This window comes from Tyto alba, unplaced genomic scaffold (genome assembly GCF_018691265.1).
Source record: "Tyto alba isolate M040663 unplaced genomic scaffold, T.alba_DEE_v4.0 Super-Scaffold_2, whole genome shotgun sequence".
Taxonomy (NCBI): Eukaryota; Metazoa; Chordata; class Aves; order Strigiformes; family Tytonidae; genus Tyto; species Tyto alba.
This window is the reverse complement of record NW_024881282.1, coordinates 38,584,196-38,606,606: the sequence shown is the minus strand read 5'-3', so window position 1 is coordinate 38,606,606 and position 22,411 is coordinate 38,584,196. Positions and strand designations below refer to the sequence as shown.

Sequence of the window (22,411 nt, the reverse complement as noted above, 5' to 3'; positions counted from 1 at the left end):
CTGAATTTATTATTTTGTATGCTTTGCTGAAATTGAACAGCGTCAGTCTTTTTGAAGTTTCTTTTCATCTAGAAGTCTTATACTTCTAGTAACTGGTTCTAAACATTTTCTACTTGAGATTGCTTGTATTTTTATTTTTAATTCTACCTTCTTGGGGAAAGCAGTCACCTGGGCTTGCCATGCGAAGCCTGTTTATAGAATTTATTCTAAGCTTCCATCAACTAACTGAAAGTGTGTTGTTACTTTTTTTATAGTGGTGGAATGTAACTATTGGAGAATCCTTACAAACCTTCTACACAAATGGAACAAACCTCAAGTCAATACATGTGTCCCCTGATTTCAAAGTGTATGTGACTGTTGATAACCTTGGTATTCTATATGTATTACAGAAGTTGTGATTAATGTGCTAAACACTGCAAAGATTATTCATTTTATTTAAGTTGGAAACAAAATTCTGCTAAATGTTTGACACTCATTAAGCTGTGAATTATATTTCATTGTTGTATTCATGATGTTTTCATATATATTTATGTACATTTATGCATGTTTTTTCAAATGAGCTTGCATTTAATCTTGTTTTTAATAAGCATTATTATAATCCTTATGTCTTGATTTGCATCTTAAGTATGTTGCTTCCGATTGAGTAAGGAAATTATGTTAAGATTTATTCAAATTAGTTGAAATCAATATTAATAGCAGTGAAGAAATAATAGGGATATAATACTTTGAAATTGGATTTTGTGCTAAGGCTGATGGCTAAATGCTCTCTAGCCACAAACATAACTGTGTAAGATGCAAAAAAAATTATTTTTACTGTGATGCAAGGATTTTCATTTAGTACAGAATGGAAAGAATCAGGGACATCCTATCTTCGTGCTTGGTGTTCAGAACAAATTAAGTAGCTGTTTGGTTTACAGCAGCAGTGCTTCCCACTTGCGGTAAGAACCTTCGTGCTTCTAACCTTGTGAAGATAAAGTGCATTGTAACACATATGAGCTATTCTTATTAAGGGGAACATCTTGAGTCTTGTTTTCTCACAGCAAAATCTGAAAGGATATTGCAATTGAAGTGGAAGAGATTGTGCTCCATTCCCAGTCAAATGATGAATGCAGCTAACCAACTAAACTGAGAATGGAAATGGTTTAGAAGGTATATATTGAAAAATATAAGATGTGAATATTAGTTATTTTTCTTTTTGGAAGTAGCATTCAGTTTATTCTATGGAGACATTTTACTGTTGTCAGCTTTGTTTACGTGGGATTCTATGCACAGGAATCTCTTGCCTGGTAATATGTGATTATTATTTTTTTTTTTTCTTATTTTTTACAGTCTATTTATAGATTCAACATAGAGTAGAAATGTTGACGTTTTGTACTAATTATACTTGACATAACTTTTGAAAATAATTAGATAACAATTTTTCCTAGGTACCTAGTAAGCCTTGCTCTAGTAAATTGTGTCTCAACTGCTATGAGCAACTGCACAAGCATTAATACCATGATTTTTATATTTTTGTAGTCAGCAGTAGTACACTTCATCTAAGTACTTGATTGTAAAAAGTACATTAGCAAGTGTCTCAACTGGTACTGAATAATGAAATTCCCACTTTTATTATTTTTTGTGTGCTTTTCAGAAGATTTGATACACATTCTTAGTACTTTCCTGTTTTTGACAATCACCAATTTTTCCTCTTTTTTAACTTGAAATTCCACCATTTTTAAGGTGCTATTGAATACGGGTCAGTATAATCAAAGTATTGCTGGCAGAAATGTAAAGAGAAGAAATTCAATAGAAAAAGCATGATATTTTGTATTCTAAGTATGTACAGCATTCAATAAAGATAATCCAGGCAATATTGGCCAAAGTTGTAAATGAATTGAAATTCCCGAGTGGGTTTTTTTTACAGGGTAGGAGGGAGGGGGAGTGCTGTGTCCTTTATTGTCTTTTATTGTGGTTTTATTTTCAATCCAAACTTAATGCTGTTTTACCAACTACATCAAAAATACTTTGACAGGTAAGCAACAGTATTAAATATGAGGATGGAGGAAAAAGTGAACAAAGGGAAACTGATGTCTTGGAACGTAGACTCTTTTCATAGAATCATAGAATGGTTTGGGTTGGAAAAAACCTTAAAGACCATCTAGTTCCACCCCCCTGCCACGGACAGGGACACCTTCCCCCAGCCCAGGTTGCTCCCAGCCCCGTCCAGCCTGGCCTTGGACACTGCCAGGGAGGGGGCAGCCACAGCTGCTCTGGGCAACCTGGGCCAGTGTCTCACCACCCTCACAGGAAAGAATTTCTACCATATATATATCTAATCTAAATCTACCCTCTTCCAGTTTAAAACTGTTACCCCTCGTCCTATCCCTATACTCCCTGATAAGGAGTCCCTCCCCACCTTTCCTGTAGCCCCATTTAAGCACTGGCAGGCCGCTATAAGGTCTCCCCAGAGCCTTCTGCAGGCTAAACTACCCCAACTCTCTCAGCCTGGCCTCGTGAGGGAGGGGCTTCAGCCCCCCGATCGTTGTTGTAGCCTCCTCTGAACCTGCTTGAGCAGGTCCATGTCCTTCTTACGTTGGGGGCCCCAGAGCAGGACGCAGTACTCCAGGTGGGGTCTCACTAGAGTGGAGTAGAGGGGGAGAATCCCCTCCCTCGACCTGCTGGTCACTCTGCTCTTGATGCAGCCCAGGATACATTTGGCTTTCTGGGCTGCAAGTGCACATTGCTGGGTCATGTTGAGCTTCTTGTCAGCCAATGCCTGCCGGTTCTTTGCGGGGCTGCTCTCATTCCAGACATTGCCCAGACTGTATTCATGCTTGGGATTGCTTCAACCGCTGTGCAGGCCCTTGCACTTGGCCTTGTTAAACTTCCTGAGGTTGCCACGGGCCTACCTCTCAAGCCTGCCAAGGTCACTGTGGATGGCATCCCTTCCCTCAGCGTGTCGGCCGCACCACACAGCTTGGTGTCACAATGTTCGGGACGGAGTTGCTTCTGCTCTCGGGTTTGTACAGACCTCATGAGTAGCTCCCCTGAATAGCTGAAGATTCAAGGAGCAAGAAGCTCCTCTCAGCCATTGTCCCTTGATTGCACAGGCTGTGCTGACCTTAAAGCACAGGGCCATGTTGGTCTGAACTTAGTGACCCAAGTAGGTAAAAAGGTCGATAAATGTTTCACGTGAGGAACCGGGGCAGAAAGTTGTCTTCTGTGACAATGCTCATGAAACTGATGATAGAAAAAGCTGCTTATGGTTTAATGAAGAAATTGAAGGGTGGATGAAGAATTGAAGGAGTTCATAGACTATTTCCGTTTTGAAGCGACTAGGAAGCAGGTAGCACAGGAGCTTGAAGAAGTGTGAGATAAATATTGTGTTCTTGAATTATTCTGCAAGAATGACAACACAGCAGCATTATACTTGTTGCTGGAACTGAGGAAGCTGTGCCTCATACAAAGTGGTGTTGATGGTGTCAGGATGGTTGTGTTCATGTGCAAATGTATGTGGTTGGCTATAAGTCTTTGTAGCTGAGGTGGAAGAAGAGAAATAGCAATGAGAAAGTATGGAGAGCCAAAGAATAGTTTTGATTTGCAGGAAGAGGACCATAAAATTTAAATGAAAAATCGTTAAAATAGGGGCCAACCAAGACAGCAACTTCTTTAACTTAAAATTTTTAAGAAGTTTAAGGCAGTTTACAGTAATAAAAAAATAAAGTCCTGCTGTGTCATCAGATTTAGCTATTTTCTTTGAAGTTAGATGTATTTTAAAGGAAACAAATGAAAGTTTGGCCAGAAGCAATTTTTATATAGATTGGACATCAGTGCTTCCTTTATCTCTTGTAATGCCTGATCAAATTGAATCTCTCTGCATTCAAATTTAACTAATGAGCATTACCAATTTTATATAGTTCTTTAAATGAAATTATAATATGCTTTTATGTAAACAATTTCTAGGTATACTTCCTATTAACGATGCCTACCATTTTCTGTAGAAGTTTTGAGTCTCTTCATTTGGGCAATTAGACCTATAGCTCTTTAACAAATCTTTTTTCTCTTTCCTTTATTAACAAGTAATTATACCCGCATGCAATACGGTTGCTTAAGAGGATGCTTTATATTGCCTTGAATTATACCATTCCCTTAACTACAGTGTTCCCCTTTACCTTTTCTTACCTTACACAGTCATTTGAAATACAACAGCAGTTATTGCCTGAGGTTTCTTCATGTGAAGCTTTATAGATCTCTTGTAGTGCTGGAGTGTATGGATAGAGCTGGAACTGGTAACCTGTGGACAGTAGAGGAACATCCTCTATCCCAAAATTATTCTGTCTCCCTTAGAAAATGATGCAGTTACACAGCATTCTGTAATAGGGAGTTTAAATTGCTGATTTTTTTTTTTCTCCGGTGTTTTAGTGAAGTCTGTGTATGGGACCCAGATCCCCAGGTTTTATCTAGCTACAACAGTCTGTGACCTTGTCTTTGCTTTCCTGAGGTGTTTTACAGAAGCTGATACCTTTGCAGGTTTCAAGGCAAAGCCGAGCTGAGAAAGCAGTCTGACTCAGGTGATTTCTTCTGCCCTCCTCGCGCGAAACATTGCAGGGAGGCCATTCTGCCCTATCTTCAAGAAGGCCCTAAATCTGGAACACTAGAAGGTCACAGAGAATTCCAGTATGTTCTTTGAATTGTTAGTAGAACGTGAACCCCTTACTGAACTGTTCGGTTGCCCTTTCTCCTCTGTAGCAAGCACAGGTGCCGTGCCAATCCCGAGGGGTCTCTCAGTGAGAGACGCTTTCTGGTGTTTCCCTCCAGTAGCACACACTCAGGTGTATTTGTCCACATTTTGCTTTATTCCCTCTTCTGTCTACTACAAAGACAGAAATTTATCTGGGCTCGTAGATGGTGATGATGATGCCCAAGAGCTCTGAGGACTTGGGATGCCTTATTTCCATTGTGATTTCAAGAAGAGCAGAAGCCAAATGAACCTTACTGGTTGGAAGAACAGGGAGTGTGCCAGATACTCAGAACACTGTCAGTGTGATTTTTGTGCTCAGTTTCACTTTGCTCTTTCAAACTAGGAATGGGGCACAGTCACTGGCACTTCCAATATGCAGTAAAATGTTAAGCTGAGACTAGGCTTGTTTGTGGCATGAACTCTGCAGTAGGTTGACATATTTTTCAGCACTTCCAAAGCTGATGTGCAGTGTACTGCTATCCATGTGTTTGCATGTTGGTGTGGGGTTTTATTTGGAGGGGTGAGGAGTGGAGGGTTTGGGAGATGGGTGTTGGGTCTTGGGTTTTGAGTTGTTTTTTTTTTGTTTTTTTTTTTTTTTTTTTTCAAATTAACTTAATGAACACCTTTCTTCTAAGGGGACTTCATATGAGAAGAGGGTTTGGAGGATGGGTGTTGGGTTTTCTTGAGTTTTGAGGTTTGTTTTTTTTTTCAAATTAACTTAATGCACACCTTTCTTCTAAGGGGGCTTTTTATGAGAAACCTTGCAACCAGATTTAAAGAGGCCTAAGCTGGGATGTTAGGGTGCATCCTAAAAGATCCAGTGAGTTTAAAGGAGTAAGCTTTTCAGCCTGCATCTGTTATTGACAAGTTCAGCACTTCCTATATCATCTCCTACAGTTATACTTGTGGGATATAGCACAACTGTGTGATGGTTTGACTAGTTGAAACATTCAAGTGGCATATGTGTGTTTATTCAAGAGGATGAGAAAGCTGAAGTATCTGGTAAGTGTTTCAATAGGCAGTTTCTCTCTTGGGGCCTGACTGTAAACAAATAAGCTTCCTGTGCTTGTTTCCATTTCACAAACCATATATTGTACATATGACAAGCAACAAGCCATTAGATTCAAGTCCTTCAGGCTAGAGAAGATTCTTGTTCTGTACTCAAGGGATCACCTGAGTACATACTTAGGATTCAACAAATGGATTCTGTGTGTTCATGTGTGTGGTATTTTTCATTTCTTCTATTTACTTTTTTCAGTTTATTTGTGTCCCTCTGATTTTTATTTATTTTTTTTTTAAGCTTTGACCAATTTCTCTAATAAGATGAACTCAGATGAATTTTGAAAATAATAATTAAAACTACTCAAAATGAGGCAAGGACAAATTTACCCAATCCAGCTGTGGAAAAGTAAATATGATGTTGTTTGGGTAAAGCATGTGTAATATCTAATGCATAAATGCACATAACGTATGCTTAGTACTTAACTTTAAAAAATGGTATTTTGTTTTTCATGTTTTTATAACATTACTCATGTTTCTAAAGCAATAGAGTTTTAAAATTGTTTTTCACTAATTGTATAGCAAATTTAATTTCTATAGATACGCTTTCCAGCAAACAAGAGCAGGGATCTCCTGTAGTTCTAAAAATCTCATTATTTGTCTGTAATATTCTCTGAAGATACTAGTAATTGATCCATACTCCTCTTCCTCACTAGAGTCAATGTTCAGGTTTATGTGTGTTAAGACTTTGTAGCCCGATAGTTCAAACTCTTACTCCAGTGCTAAGAAAGCTGAGTCTTGTCATGCCCTGAGAGCAAGCTTTCTGGTCCCAGAGACACAATGACAGAGACATTTCTTTCTGCTCTTCCCAGTTCAAACCACTTAAATTCATCTTTTAATACTATGTTCAGTAATGGTTGTTGTTTATAAGCTCCTTGGCAGAAGTAGTGCAGGAAAAAAAGATTAAGGAAACATTGAAAAATATACTTGTGGTTTAACAACATGACATGAGAAGACTGGCGAATTTTTAATGTGAGATTTGGCAATGCTTAGAGTTTGGTCTTTTTAACAATTTTTGGTTTGTGATGGGGTTTTTTGGGGGTTGGTTTATTTTGGGGGGGAGGAGGGGAAATATTTTAGTAGAGAATAGATGAATGAACGGACATAGGCATAGGTCAGTGGAAATTTGTCTCTAAATACAGATCAAACATTTTGCTTTAAAAAATCCAATCTGGAGCTGATAGTCATGTCTTGATGCTTGAGCACTCAGCACCTAAATAGTAATGATGTAATATATACTTGCACAAGTTGGTAGCTCCTAAATTTCTTAATGTTTTTGCATGATTTCTTCCAATATGCTGTGGAGTTTATTTATTTTCAGTTCAGGATAGTAATTATGCATTATATGTTTCCATCTGTACAAATGAAATTGAAGGAAATGTGGGGAAGAGGTCGTATCAATATGTGACTTAAACTTCAGAACTGGGAAATGTGAGGAGGAACAGTTTCAAAGAGTTTGAACAGATTAAATGTTGGTTTAATTTTACCTCTATTTGAGTATGTTTAATAATAGCGTGAAAAACTGTCACCTGGTTGCATCTGAATTTTCAAAGCATCTAAAGAAATATTTTAAATGTCTTGTAGATGTTGCACTCAATTTCTCAAAGCCAACCAGTTGTGGTTTTGTTCAGCTGAAAAATTATAGAGCAGATGATAGTAATTTTTTTTTTCTTTCTATAGTATCAAAGATTCAGCTATTAAATTGCTGTTCTGACTCAGCAGCTGTTTTTTTTTTTGTAGTCTGAAGCACTGGATTTGAAGTAGGTCTTCTGGTTACACACTCATTTGAAAAGAAGAATGGTAAGTGGTCAGACTGAATCTGTGGAAGAATAGTTTGTTTTTCACTGAAAGACTGAAACAGTGAATACCTGCCAGAGATGGGTACAATTCAAATGACTTTGCACGTGACCTGGAATTTTCTTCATCACATATCTTGACCATTTAAATTTGGTTAAAAATATATTAAACACAGTAGATGGCAATAAGCTACAAGTGTACCAGCTTTGATTGTTTTATCTCCTTTTTCCAGAAATACCTTTGTTTAAAGGGTTACACTTTTGGTTATGGTAGACATGTTAAAAAAAGTCTGTTCCTTGAAGTTATGGTCTATTTGTCCTCTTAAACTTCTGCTAGCTGTGGAACTCTTTACAGTTTGTGGTTTCTCAAGCTGCTTTACCCCTCATTACGTCTCATCTTTAGTTGTTAGTTACTATTGTCATCCCACTTGTAATTGGGGGGTTCTACTCTTCAGGGTTCTAGTACTAGCAATGTTAGGGGAAGATTTGCTGGAGCAAAGTTGTAATTCGCTATCTTTTATCACAATGTGGCTCTGTGGAATGGAGCATTTTCTCAGTTCACGTTCGGGATCTCTCTGGTTTCTTCAGTGTGTATTAGTGAAAAAGAATGATCTTTAACAAGCTGTTAGATAAGTGTATTATGCATCATATTGCATTTTTTTTTTTTTTTGCTAAAATGTGAATCTAGGAAATTAAGATCACCTCTAAAAATGATAATCCTTCCTATATATTATATTTTTAGTTTGCATACATATTACATCTCCTGCTTTTCAAAAATTAAATCACAGTGAGTTCAGGTCATGCAACTTGTACCTCCATTTTGCATTACTTATTTCGCTCCTTATTTGAGTCCTGTCATGACTGAGAAATTATTTTAGGATAATACTATGTATCTGCCTGTGTGTTTGTTTTGTTAAGCAGAAACCTATCCAGAAAATGAGAATTTTATCACAGTGAATACTTTGAGCAGTTAGCAGAAGTACAAGAGGTCTTAACTTTGATATATTCTTCTTTCTCACAAAAGCAGTTTGGATGTCTAAATTGGAATTGATAACTATGATAAGCAGTGAGGGGCTTTGAGCTTGGGCATCTTTTATTTTGAATGTGTTTTGTGAAATGTTTGAGTTCTAACAAAGTGGGTTTCCCTATGGAAATGACCACATTGAGATATTTTTTTTTTTATTGCTAAAGTGACTGTCTGTTCATGGCTGCTGAGATTCCTTGAAGGGAAACATTGGAAGTTGTTAAACAGTCAAAACTTCAAAGCAAGGAGAGCTGAATTAGGTATCGTGAACCCAAGGAGTTGGTCCAAATGGGAGGACTGCAAAAATTCTTCCCCAGAGGATGTAAAGACAAAATTTAAGTGGTAATCAGAGATCAGTGGCATGTTGAAGGAAAAGGTGTAGTTCCAATGGTGGCGTTTGTACAGTGACTGACAGAAACAGTACTTTTGCTAACAGTTAAGCACTTTTTGTTTTCCATTTGAAATACAAGCTTTGCTCTTGCGGATTCTTGGACTTTGCTTTTTCTTCCTCTAAGCCAGTTTTAGAGTCTATTTTGAATAGGATATTCAGATAATTCTGTCATTTTTCCTTGAGAACTGAGTGGACTTTGAAAACTGGGTACCTTAATCTATCCTTCCCTTTCAGAGTTGTTTTTTCCTGACAGGTTCTTTCTACATTAAACAAGTGAAGCCATATAACAAACATTTCAGTAATCAGGCCAACATAAAGTATTCATAAATTATCACCAGGCAGCTCTAAATCTGTCATAAATTCTTACCAACTTGTTCACAGGAATGTTTATGTAATTGAAAGAAAATATAGAGAGGAAGTTAAGTCTCCTTTTTACAAGTTAAATCAACCACAGCAAGATGAAAAACACCCACACACTTGGCTCTGGATCAGCAGAGACATTCTTGAAAAGCAAACCTTTATGAAATCTTTATTATGAAATCAAATTATGAAATCAGATTCAATGTGTAAAAAATAGCAGTTTTCCAGCTGTCACTGATCGTACTTTGCTTGCATATTCCTTGTATAACAGGGTCTCACCTCATTCAGGGAGGTATAGATTTGGAATCATTCCAGCAAAACAATGTTTTGGCATAGATGGGAAATAGATGTAATGTAGGATGTGTTAAAGCTGGGAATCATTGAGAGGGGTCCAAGGAGGTCACAGTTCTGCAGATGTGGAAAAACAAAAAACAAAAAACAAAACCCCCCAAAACAAACAAAAACAAACACCACAAAACCCACTGAATGAGATATTATGTGACATCCCTTAAAAATAAGTGTAGAAGCTGCAGTGAAACACAGATGAATATATTAGGAGAAGTTTACGATATTTTAGAGTGGAAATGACAAAGTAAAGTATAGGAGCTACTGATTTGTACACCAATGAATGAAATATCAATACCCAAAGTAAATGAGAGGTCATTAAACCATTGCAATGAATAAAAAATAGCTTATTCCACTGATCACAGTGACACAGTTGTGAAATATGATGTTGGAAAGACAAAATACTTGCAATATATTAATCACAGGGATAGGAAGTTTATAATCTTAACAGAACAGGTGCAAGGATGCATTTGTTCAAACTAAGGAGTTTTGAATCAGCAAGTACAAACAATAAATAGACAGATTTCTGAGATGGGTAAGATGAAACATCCTCTCAATCATGACTGGTAAAATTTATCATGTCTTGAAAAAATGAGAAATTTATAAAGAATTGTAAATCATGGATTCTAGTGTTTTGAAAGAGATGACCAAGGCAACTACTAACATGCAGTCAGTCCTGAGTAAAACAGTAGGATGACAGATTTAAGGTTATATGGAAAAGTACAGTCTACTTTGAACATCATAGCGTTTTTCTGGGCATTGCTGATTGTTGTGGTTTTATGAGAGACTGGTTTCAGCAAATATTGCTGACAGATTTCTAATTGTTTTGCTTGTGATTTTTGTTTTTTTAAACCCATCAGTGTCGATACATGAATTTTGGTTTTCTTTAGGGAATTTGATTTATTATCACTCAATGTTTTCTTTTAAAAGAGCTTCTATTCTATAGCATTGATAGAGAACATATTAGATGGATTAAAATATGGGTCACATTATTGGGACAGTGTTATTTAATGTCTTTGCCAGATATCTATAAAACCTTTGATGACAATGCTATTGATTATATAAATTGGCTAAAGGATGAATCGCAAGAGTAAGTAGCTATCACAATATGATGTGTGTCTGCTTTCAATATCCAACAACATGGTTTTGTTACCTTACGGACAAAGTATAGCTTTGTCATACATAGTGGACTTCAGAATGCCAGTGAGACCATCTTGAAAATGGTGGTGTGGAAATGGAAGTGGATGGTATCATCCATACAAACTCCAGAGTGTCTGCAGTAGTACATAAATAGGGCTCGTGGGTACTTAAAGAGGCTCTATCTTGAAGGAGGGAGGAAGTGATCTATGTGCTTCATTAATAAGACAAGCTGGAGTAGGGCATAGAGCTCCGGTATTTGTATTTCGGGGACAAAATGGATTCAACCAAAATTTAGAAGAGGACCACAAAAAGTGACCATCGGCTGGGCAAAAGTCTTGCAGTATAAAGTCTGAGTTGAATTTGTTTTGTTGAATTGGAGGGACGGCTGAAAAGTGACCCGTTAGTGAGGTGTGGGAGAGATGCAGGACATTTCAGCCTGGCTGATATGACAAAAGAATAAGTTCTACTGGCTGGAATTGAAAAACACCTTGTAACATCATGTAAAGCAAGGGAATTAGTTCTCAATTTCTGCTTCTCTACACAGTACAGTCTAAACAAACATCTCAGAAAAACATTCAGTTTCAACTTAAATGCGCCCAGCTGTTCTATATGCTTCAAATGTTACGGATTATTATAAAGCTAAAACCTTTATTCCCTGGCTTTGCATGTCTCACCCAAAAATAGGTACAGCAAGGCACATATGAAACCCTCTGATAAAGTTCCTTGTCCCAGGTCTGCATAGTCTGTGCTAGAAGAGTGACTGTAATGAAATACTAAGATTTTGGGGGTTTATTGGTCATCTGTGGATCAGGAAGATCTTCACTCTTGTACTGTATCATTTGACCTTTAAATCTTTCCACCTTCCTCTGAGGTTGGCTGCTTTAGGAAGTGCAGTATTGAACACAGGTTAGCTGTGCCTTCAGGTGAGACATGTATTCATCTTTTTGTTTTCTTAGTGCAGTTTCTGTTCAGACTACATCATGTTATGACTAGACTTCTGGCTGGGGAAGAGATTTCCCCCAAGTCAGATTGGCAGGGATATCTTTCCTTTCCCCATCACTTAATGTAGTATAGGGGGCAGGCCCTGTGTATCACCAGCTGGAATTACATAGGTACTTCTCACCTAAGGGCTTTCCTGCCACATCAGGGGCTGGGGATAATGAATGCACCTTAGTAGTCTCTTTTTTTTTTTTTTTACTTCTTGTAGCAATCAGTTTAATTTTCTAGGTTTGAGGTATTTGGCCTAGGTAATTCTTGAAGCTTTACAAAAGTATAGCTGTGTGAAATGTAATGGCTGTGACAGAGAGATGGCCATGGTGAATAATCTAATATCTTTTCATATTAACCTCCACTCATGCACAGCATTCTCAGATACTTGGAGGTTTCAGTAGAATCACTCAAATCCACCACAGAATTGTTCACCTAATCCATCACTGATACCTTCCAGTCATTATATAACTGTATAAATATATAAAGATAACTTGAAAAAAATATTAATCTTTGCAACATAAACTCAAGAAATGTTATGCTAGCCTCAATTATATGCATTAGGATATTTTTGCTTAGAACATGCCCAAGCCCTTAATTTTGCAGCCTAGAAATTATCATTATCCAATAGTCACAAGCAGAAGAATGAAGACTGCACTGTCTCTAATGCATTTTAAAAATTAGTGTAGTCTATTTCTTTTTTTCCTCATGGTGTCACTATAGGATAAAGTTAATGCTCTTTGGGTATTCTCTATACTGGAGCGTATTGCCATTTCCTTTGTCTTACCCTGACTTTCTGGGTTTCCTATTATGTGTTTAGGAAAGATGATAACAAATATACTGCCTTGAAATCTGGACATGTTCTCTCAAGCACTGACTCACCCTTAACATTGTGCATGAATTTTTCATTTTGTTTTTTAAAAGGATTCAATATTAGAAGAAATTTAGCTTTGGATAAGTATCTGGAGAATCTGAGCAGTTGTTCTAATGACGTAACAGTAGGAATTGCCATGTTTAAAAAAAAGAAGACAAAAAGGCATGTATCTTACAATTAAGTGAGCTTATGACATTAAATCTGTGATATATTTTCTATGTGTGAGGAAGAGGTCTAAGGCCCTCAGTTTCTGTCTAAGCTTTACTTTTCCTTATGTGGTTGTAAAGTGTTTTGAATTCAGCTTTCTTGATTGATAGAAAAAGTAGTTTTCCAAGCTCTTGGTGGCAAGAGGTGAGAGAGAGAGAATTTTGCCTTGTTTGCATACGGATGATAGTATTTTTGTCTGTCTAGTTATTACCACTTTACCCAGACCCACATTCTCAAAGATATCTAAGTACCTGACTTCCAGAGCAGAAGAGTTGAAGGACGTGGCACTAGCAAATGCATATAAATGTTAAATAGGACTGGAGAGAAGTTTGCCTGCAGTATTGCACAAGAGCTGGAGCCAGGCATGGCCGTGCTGTTTCCCATTTCTGCATCTGGAGCATATCCTTCCTGGAAGGCAAGGACCTTAGGCCATTTCCCTGATTTCCCTCTTCTGCCTTTTCAATAGGACAGAGCTTTTTGGCTGGTTGAATTTGGGATCGTAATGAGGATGAGTGTGACTGCCTAGTCAGTAGGAAGGAAATCACCCACCACTTCTACAAAATCTACATCCTAGTGTGAACTCTGGCTGCAAGTGGATCTAGCATGTTTTGTTTCACTTATCTGAGCTTGTGATCAGCCTCTGCCTAGCTTGTGTTGTCAGCTCACAGGTGTGAAAGTGAACTAACACTAGTGCATTCAAGGGTGAACTTGATAGCAGTATGATCAGTTTGCCAGTTTAGCAAAGACGTTGGTTCACCTAAAGAAGTGTCAGAGTACTAAACAGTTACAAAGCTTTTCAGTAGAAGCCTGAGCATCATCCCCCTGTGCTTTCCAGTGAGCTGAAAATCCTGTCAATGTTTCCTGCAAGTAGAGTCCTTTTTTCTCCCACTCTCTTCAGCTTGTCTTTTTACCTGAGATAATGGATATCCCTCTTCTTAGACAAGTGCCCACATCTAAATATTGTCTCTACTCCTTATGCCATGCCTTTCACTTACACGCTTGTCACTGCCACACAGGTTTTCTGTAGCCATTTGTTCTCTGGGATGGTAGTTTGGAGACAGTTGAAGTTACTATTTCTAGACTGTTGTCTTGATGACATCTTAGACATCATCCTCCAGTGAAGTGTGAAGTGGGACAGCTGAACAGCACACATTGAAAGAAATCTAGGGCAAAATGAAATGAGACTTGTGCACATGGCACAAGCTGCCTGCTTTAATCTAGAACGGAAGCTATAAATTATTTCACAGTTGGATGTGAAAGTTTGTTAGTTGTCTAGCATGCTGCTTTCTTTTCCAAAGGACTGACACAACCTTCTTCATGACCTGCTAATTCTCTTCCCAGTGGTCACCATCTCATGGCCATGCCAGTTTTTGATGCCAAGATGTTGCCTTCAAACTGCAAGGTATGTGTGTAACACTGTGCTTCTGCAAGAGAAGCAGCCTCATGAATTTATTGGCAGAATACCAAGAATACCAGAACCAGATATGCGTTCTCCTCCTGCCAGCTGTGAGCAGTAGCTCCTCTGGCTTTTAATAAAAAGCAGGCCAGGTTGGAGTAGTCACTATGTCCAGTCCGAAATCCACCTGTTTTAGGAAACCCTCCACCTCTACAACACAGAATTTCCCCATCGGTTCCTCAGGAGTTTCTCCAGTCTTTAAGCCTTCTTACAGCAGCTGCTTTTTTACCTTGCATATTGGAGCCCTCATGACCCAAATAATTCTCAAAATACTTTGTCACCCACACTTACTTCATTTTAAAGATTCCAATCTTCATCTTCTCGTGTCACATGCAGTCTACTTTCATGTCATCTCTCTTGCCTGTTCTTGACCCTCACAGTGTAAGGCAGTTGTTGCAATCAATTCCTGGTTTTGCAACATCCAAATGCTCCACTTTATTCACATACACTCCTTGTCTGCCTCTGCTTCCCTCTTACCTTGACCGGAGGTCAAGAATAGCCATTTTCCTCACATTCTGATGCTTTGGAGGTGTCTGGCTTTTCCCCTACCATCACTTTTAAGACTGACTATTGTCCCCTTACTGCCCACACACTTCCAGCGTACTAGGAACTTGAATGGACAATCACCTTGACCAAAAAAGGACTAAAAAGTAAAATGGTAATTGGTTTCAATTGTGGCAGGTTTGCACATCTGGATCTGAAGAAAGGAATGCTGAACCACTGTCCCATGCCAGAGGGGACCCAATGGACTTCTCTCCAGCTAGCTTACACTACTATCAGTAAGTGAGGGAAATGTTTCCCTTTAAAATCCAATGTTTCTGCAAATACAGAAATGCCTTATGCTTGTTAATTCTTATCTCTCCTTCCAGTTTCAATTTATGTCTGCTGTGGGGGGATCCAATTGTTCACTGCCTCACTTCATCCCAAAACTTTTCTGCTCATACTCATTCCCTGCGCCACCAGTCTTTCATCTGTCTCAGTCTCTTTTGCCCCAATTATCTCTCCCAAACAAGTTCAGCTGCTTACCGTGCCACCTTACCTGCTTGACATCTCTTTGATGAGCCTACATCAAATTCCTCCTTCAAGTTGCCAGTTCTTCCTGTTGTTTCTCTCCTTTCCCTTAAATCTGCTTAGAGTTGTGTTGCAACTTCTGTCTCATCCTTTAATTTTAGGGGTTGTTCAGCTACACAAGAGGTGCCCCAGTTTTATAGCCTGAAAATCTGGACACTTTGTACTTTTGGTGCCTGTAGTGAATGTGTTTTAACATAACTCCCTGTGCGAGTCTTTACAGGTTGCGATCAAATATGGGAGGTCAGTAGTGCACCAAAGAACAAAGTAATTAAGGACTTTAAAGTGTGAAGTATTTACCACCTGTAAACAAAATCTGTATTCTAAACCAAAACCATCTCCACAGCAATGCCTGGGTTTGTGTGGAACAAGATCCACAGCCCAGTGAAATCAAGGGAAGGGAGTGGGAAGACCTTTCACCAATTTCAGTATCCTCTGGATCAGGCCCCTTATTTCCTTTAACAATGATAAAATGATGCAAAAAGAACTGGGACTGTACAACTTCATTTTATTTTGTGTGCTTTTATAGGATATAAATAAATGACAAAATTACAAAATTTATAACTGGAAGCCCAAGCATATTTACATAAGTATTTGTTGCAGTGAGGCTACTATTTACTGTTCTCCTATACAATTTTCCTTTTGGTACCATATTTTAAGTGTTATTTTTTTACTGTCAGTTGACTACGTACATATCAACAGTGAATAGGCAAAAATATGTACAAGGAACTATTTTGTTCAAGTAAATTGAATACTGTATTAAAAGTATGTCATCACTCAGCGCTATGATTAGGTTTAACTAAACCATATACAATTATCAGGTTTAAGCCAAGTTCAATTATTTTGGAATTTACCAACTGATGATTCTAACTGAAAACCTCAGCTGGATATGAAATAATAATAAAAAAACATTAAGACAACCACACAATTTATCAATATCTCTATAATGAACTTCAAAATGATTCACAATTTGACTGGATAGAACAATATACGTTAAAATGTCATTTTTCTCCTATAGTGATATTTGTACTGTTATAATTTCAGTTCTACATAAATATACATCATGGTATTATACAAATACTCCACAGACATTAAAAAAATTAAAACACTTCAAAGAAAATGTAAGTAAATCTTATTTAATCAAATATTAAGCAAATGCTTAACTATTTTGTTCCATGAAAACATTTTTATTACTTTGGAATTTTTTTCTTTTTCTCACTATTTTTACTTAGAAAATGTTTTTGCAGCAGAATTTTATCAACACTCTTCCAAACAAGCTTTCTGTGACACAAATCTTGATAGCAAAATCCATGGTTTTGACTTATTTTAGAACCACTGAGATTATTTTTTAAAAATACAAGTAGAATTCATGGCTATAGCAATGTTGAACTGCATAAACTATATGTAGGTGTAGTAGAATGACCATTCCACTTTCATTCCAGACTGATCACACGGAACATCCAGTGCACTGATGCTACAACTCTTATAATTTTCATAATGCTGCAATAGCAGTGGTTTACTTAACTTTAAAATAAACAATATTTGTCATAATTAATCTGGCTTCCTTCCATAAATATTCATATGTTTTCCTATAGTACTTCTCTTCCATAAAAATATCTAATAAACGTTTTCTGTGCATTATTAATACCTTTTTCTAACCCTTCATAAAACTCTGATCCTTTGTTACAATGCAAGAGGTTCCTATTTCTGTAGAGGATCAAAGGACACCAATGATTACATATAAAACCAGTGCACACAGAAATCAGGGTGCCTAATTTCTTGTCACTTTAATGAGTTTTTTATTCAACACAGTAATTATTAATGAATTCAGTGGTTTCACAAATACTCTATTTATTAATTCTGGTTCTATTTCAATTAAAAACTGCCAAGATTTAAATAAAAAAACCAATCAAATATTCTACTCGTAGGCAGCATTAGTGTTAGTTTAGAGACCTTGTGGTTTTTTTTTCTTTAAAAAGTAGAATTCTAAAAGAAGAAATCAAAGAAAGCACTGTGGCAGAGTCACAAGGGAGAACTGCGTGAAAAATAAGGTTTCTCACTCCTCTTGTGGACTGTAATTTTAAAAGTCTTCATATAGTGTCATTCTTCTGTCAGTGCTGCAGGAAGAAGAACATCACCAGAAATGACTGTCAGCCTTTTTTGTTAGTTACAAGGCCACTCATACAGTGCAGTCTTCCTCTCTGCTGGATTGAAACGTTGCCATAAAGGAAAGGCTGTGCTGTGACTGCTTGGCGTGCAAGGCACAACAAGGAACAGGGGGACAGTTTTGTATCAGAAAATTGTAGTTTCATACTTGGTATTAATGCCTCTTTTGGCTTCTTGTCCAGGTTCAACAATCCATGGTAGATTCGCAAGAGTCTTTTGCTCAGATGGATCTATCTGCTTTAAGACAAACGCAAACATACAGACGGGTTACCATCTCTGCGCACAGCATTTCTAGAAGAAGTTTTTTCCTTAAGCGAATAGAACACAGAACAAATCCTGTATCGACAAAGTCCTACAGCAGCCAGTGCGGTGGTCTACACTCCCACGTACCCACGGTTGCCCTCTTTTTCCTGTTTAGATCAGAGCTGTGTCTACCCCCAAGCTACAGGGCATCATAGTTCGTCAAAGCCATGCTTGATCCTGAGAAGTCCTTTTGCTACTGAGACAGATGATGGCATCAGGAAATGGTCTTTCTTAAAATTTTATGGAGGAAGATTCTGTGGCAATGGATGACAAAGTGTACAGTCATACATTTTTTCCCCTTCCTCTCATCCAATCATTAAATATCACAGAGTACGGTTCTTACTTTATAACCACTGAATATGATACAACGTGCAGTCATTTTTTCCCCTTTCGCCCCCACCCCCCCACCCTGTGCCGGTATTCTCACTTGATTTAAAATAGTCTTCATAATTTTTGTAAAAGCTGTATCATAAGAGAGTATTTCTCTGTCATCTATGCACTTCAGAAATGGCACTCTAAAGACAATCAACATGTAGGCTCCAATGAGCTTGCATTCTTAGGAGCTTGGGACTCCAAAACAAATACTGAGAAGGTATATTGAATGCTAGTTTTGGAATAGGAGGGTCTGCTGCAGGTTTAAAAAAAAAAAAAGAGTAAGAAAAGAAGTTGCTTGGTCTGACAAGATAACAGTAAATTTATTTGTATTTGTAATTTCATTAGGATACATATGCAGTGATCATGTACCAAACAAGTTTGGTGTGGATTTTAATTTCTCAATAGGAGATCAGCAAAGTCCATGGAATTGCGGAGTTTTAGAGGTATGCATTGGCTGTGATCCTCAGCACTTAAAAAAGCACAATAGATTGGAATTAGACCAAACCAATTAAATATCTGCAATTACTATCAAAGACATATGCACAGCACTAGTCAGGCAATAGCTTAAATTGGAGGGATCTGAAATGAGCAGTTGTTCAAAACAGCTGCCTGTGCTGCAGTGACCCGACCCTACCAGCTGATGAGCAGAGGTGGCACGACAGACATGCAGCATTTCTGACTCAACAGCTGTATTTATTTATACAGATTCTAGTATATCAACTCTTAATTGTACAGCTGAATTTTGCCTTTTTGCATGCACGACTACCTTCTACTTACCACCGACTTCCGAATACTAACACGTGGTTTGGGAATAGGTTTGGAGGGTTTGTTTTCAAAGCTTTCTGGGAGGGTTGAAGAATGGCCCCCTTTTCGTGCTTGTAGTGCAAGCTGATAGGCCACCTCAAATGCTTGTCCTAGTGTAAGAATGATTTCGTAAGCTAAATTCTGGAACAAAACAAAAACAGTTAAAATTGAAGTGAGGTTGACTTATCATCAGATACCTGAAGTGGGGTAGTACTGTCTACAGAAGGGATTTGTAGAGTAAGTAATTAAAATCATGCTGGTAATAACTTCCTTAGTCGCTGGAATATTTACCTCTGTCATTTGATTTCTCACTGATTAAAAACAGTGTAAATGTCGTTTATTGTACACAAAATAATTACTTCTAAAAACCTTGAAAACATTGTCTCACTAAACATGAAAACAGGAGTGGGTGAGTGTGTGTCATGTCTTTTCCAGACAAGTACATTAAGCTCCCCCCCCACTTTCCCAGCTCACCCCGTGTCTGCTGCTCTCAGGATCCCACCCCCCTTGCACTACTGCACCTATCTGACCTTCAGCCCTGCTCTATTTCAGACCCCCCCTCGCTGACCCGTCCTCCTCCAGAGCGGGCAGCCCGACGTGGGGTGTGCGCCTCGGGGGGCCCTGTGCTCCCACCGAACAGCGCAGGAGGAGGCCGCGGCGTTGGGGTGACGCTTCCAAAAGGACAAAAAGCAAATGTTGGGCGGGCGTGCTCTGCTTCAGGGACGTGGTGCACCTATGCACGCATGAAAGTCAGCGCTCTGCTTTGATGCGTGTTTCAAGTGCTGGGGAAACCTTCTCATGGTTTCGTCTTCTAGAAGTAAAAAAGTTTGAGCTTAAACTGGCATGTCAGAAGACTCTTTTAAGTGGTGGGGGTTAGTGTGCATGACCAAAGTAGTCAGGCTCTTAAGACTAAGACCAGTTCGGTGGTGTAAGTAGAATACTTGAAGTTCTCATTGCGTATGTGGAAGAAAACCTGTTGAAAGGTTTATAAAGCATGAATGAGGAACCAGCAGTATATAAATATTTTTTCAGTAGCTTTACATCAATGAAAAAGCAGCTGTGAGTTTCAAATTTTACCTTAATGTAAACGACAAGTGAATTTCTACGGTAATTTTTCTTCAGGTTTGTGGGTTTTTTTTGGTATATATATTTTTAGGCTCCTACAAGAGCCTATTTCTCGGGTACTATGTTTGCAATAATGTTTTGAACCCCTGCAGAGCAAATGCAAGCCTGGAAGCTTGCCTCCTTACATCCTATAGTCTCCCTGGAATAATTAATAAGTCTCTGATGTAATTCCAAAGTTACCCTATCCTTCCTCAACCTCTGTAGCCCATAGTTGGAAGCAATCCTGAATTGCTTTGAAATTAGGTGATCCCTTAAAATTGTCTTGTTTCTGATATAATTTTAAGTGAGATATCTCTTTTAGCTAGACAAATCTAACTGCTGAGTTTGCAGTAAGCCAGAAAGCAATACAAGACACTTGGAAGTACACTATCTGCCCTTCAGTTGTTAAAACACATTTAAAAGGATAAGCATTTTATTTTATGCCCTACACTGTAATTTCACTGCAGTTATGAAGATATTCCATCCATTTGTTAACATACATTTATACTGAGCTAGTATAGGCTAAATTCAGCATATTTAGTTCATTATAAGAGCTTCTTATAAAGGTGCCAGCTCTGGTCTTTGTTAGGTCAGACAGAAAACAATTATACTCCTCCAGTGGGATACGCTCTCAGCTCTTATGACTGCAGTCACAACAGCAAGCTAGCCAAAGTTTCACAGCTTCCCAAATAAAAATGTCTGCCCGATTTGACAGCAGTAGTCTCCGAATTGTCTCCCCTTTAACTTAAGGAAACTGTCCAGGACCGAGAAACACTGAGGATGCAGTTTGCCAGTGGAGTAATAAATGAAAGACTAAAGAGACCATAACAAAGTATCCTGCCTTTTAGCAGAATGCTGTCTATGGAAATAAGACCAACAGAGTATAATTGTCAAAAATGTACACAATAATCTTATTTGAAATGGAGCATGTGTATTAGTAGGACAAGAATATTATTCTAAAGACATCTTAATCAGCTGTCATGACAGTAAACTAGTATACTACATCATGACAGGATTGTCTACAGTGGACATTATTATTGCTAAGGAATACATCAACAGGACAGGGTGTAGTAATGGCTTGGAGAAAAAATGTGCCATCCGGTGGCATACAAAAAGGTCACTGGGAGACAGACCTGAAAAGCTCTGAGATAAGAGTGCAGACAAGCAGAGAGTTTGCCATGCTGAGCCATAAATCTAGCCTGAGTCCTGCATCTCGTCAGAAGCCACTATGATTTGTTCTCTTTTTTAGTTTGTGAAATGAAAGAATAGGCCTGCCTGGAGCCTGAAAGCCATGGGAAACATGTAAGTGTTTCTATGGTTAATAACTATTTGAAATATAGCAAATAGAACATTCACTCTTCTGTTCAATATTCAAAATGTAAGCGGAACTGTAACTTGTACATAGATTTCATATATCGTGCACTGAGGTAGAGCCTTGACAGAAAGAAGTCTGCAAATGGAGGCAAGGAGGGCTTTAAAATTGTACCTTGTAAAATTTAAAAAAGCTATCTGAAAAATTGTATTTTGAAAAAAACAGAAGTAAGATTTTACAGGGTTCTTGCTTTTATGTGATGATTGTTTTTTCCTTCTTTAAGATCAATGGCAAATATGGTCTTTTTTGAAGACTGAACTTACTGAGGATGCTTTCTTTGGAGTCTCGCAGATGATTAGTGTGAGCTACCCATCACATCAGATGTGTAGGAATGTCAATTAGGATGCCTTGCTTTCAAGGTACTGAACTTAAAATCGCAGTTGGCAAAGTTGAGCAGAACAGGGTATATGGAATCTTTCCTTGAAAAATCTGAAAAATCACAACCCAGTTCAAAATATCCATCCACTGGGATGAAATCAGTTGCCTGCTGCTTAGTCATACTAGAGTCTTCAAGGACAGATGTTGAAGATTTTTGCTACAAAATCCTGACAAGAAGGGAAGGTTACTTACTAGTAACGGGAGTTATGAGAGATGCAGAGCTGACATACATTTACACTGTTAAGTTTACATATGCTTCATCCCTCCAGCCAACAAAACTTTTATTTTGGGTGGATCTGAAAAGGGCATTTGTCTGCACTTTCCAATGTGTCAGCCTTTGTGCATTCAAGGGGGATAAAGCTCAGCTCACCGAGGATGGTGTGACGAGACCAACAAGGTGCCATTTGTTTGTAACAGCCGTGGACTCCCGGGCTGCATGAAGCTGTCAGGATCAGGCACTCCTGCAACTTAAATTCTTG

At 38.2% G+C, this 22,411-nt stretch overlaps 2 protein-coding genes across 19 annotated transcripts in view; one reads left to right on the top strand and one right to left on the bottom strand.

Moving 5' to 3' along the window:
* The window catches only part of APAF1 (apoptotic peptidase activating factor 1), a 39,007-nt gene extending 37,135 nt beyond the window's left edge, over nt 1–1,872 (top strand). For both annotated transcript variants that reach the window (XM_042792264.1, XM_042792265.1), the window contains exon 27: nt 255–1,872. In XM_042792264.1, the coding sequence (XP_042648198.1) occupies nt 255–398 (144 nt within the window). In that variant the 3' untranslated portion in view covers nt 399–1,872. The remainder of the gene's footprint in view (nt 1–254) is intronic.
* Nucleotides 1,873–15,921: 14,049 nt separating this feature from the next.
* ANKS1B (ankyrin repeat and sterile alpha motif domain containing 1B) overlaps nt 15,922–22,411 on the bottom strand; it is a 437,905-nt gene continuing 431,415 nt past the window's right edge. For 13 of the 17 annotated variants that reach the window (XM_033010258.2, XM_033010245.2, XM_033010246.2 and 10 more), the window contains 2 exons: nt 19,052–19,219; nt 15,922–17,833 (listed from right to left, as the gene is read on the bottom strand). In XM_033010258.2, coding sequence (XP_032866149.1) covers nt 17,723–17,833; nt 19,052–19,219 — 279 coding nt within the window. In that variant the 3' untranslated portion in view covers nt 15,922–17,722. The other 4 variants (XM_033010256.2, XM_033010247.2, XM_033010257.2 and 1 more) reach the window with 2 other exon arrangements.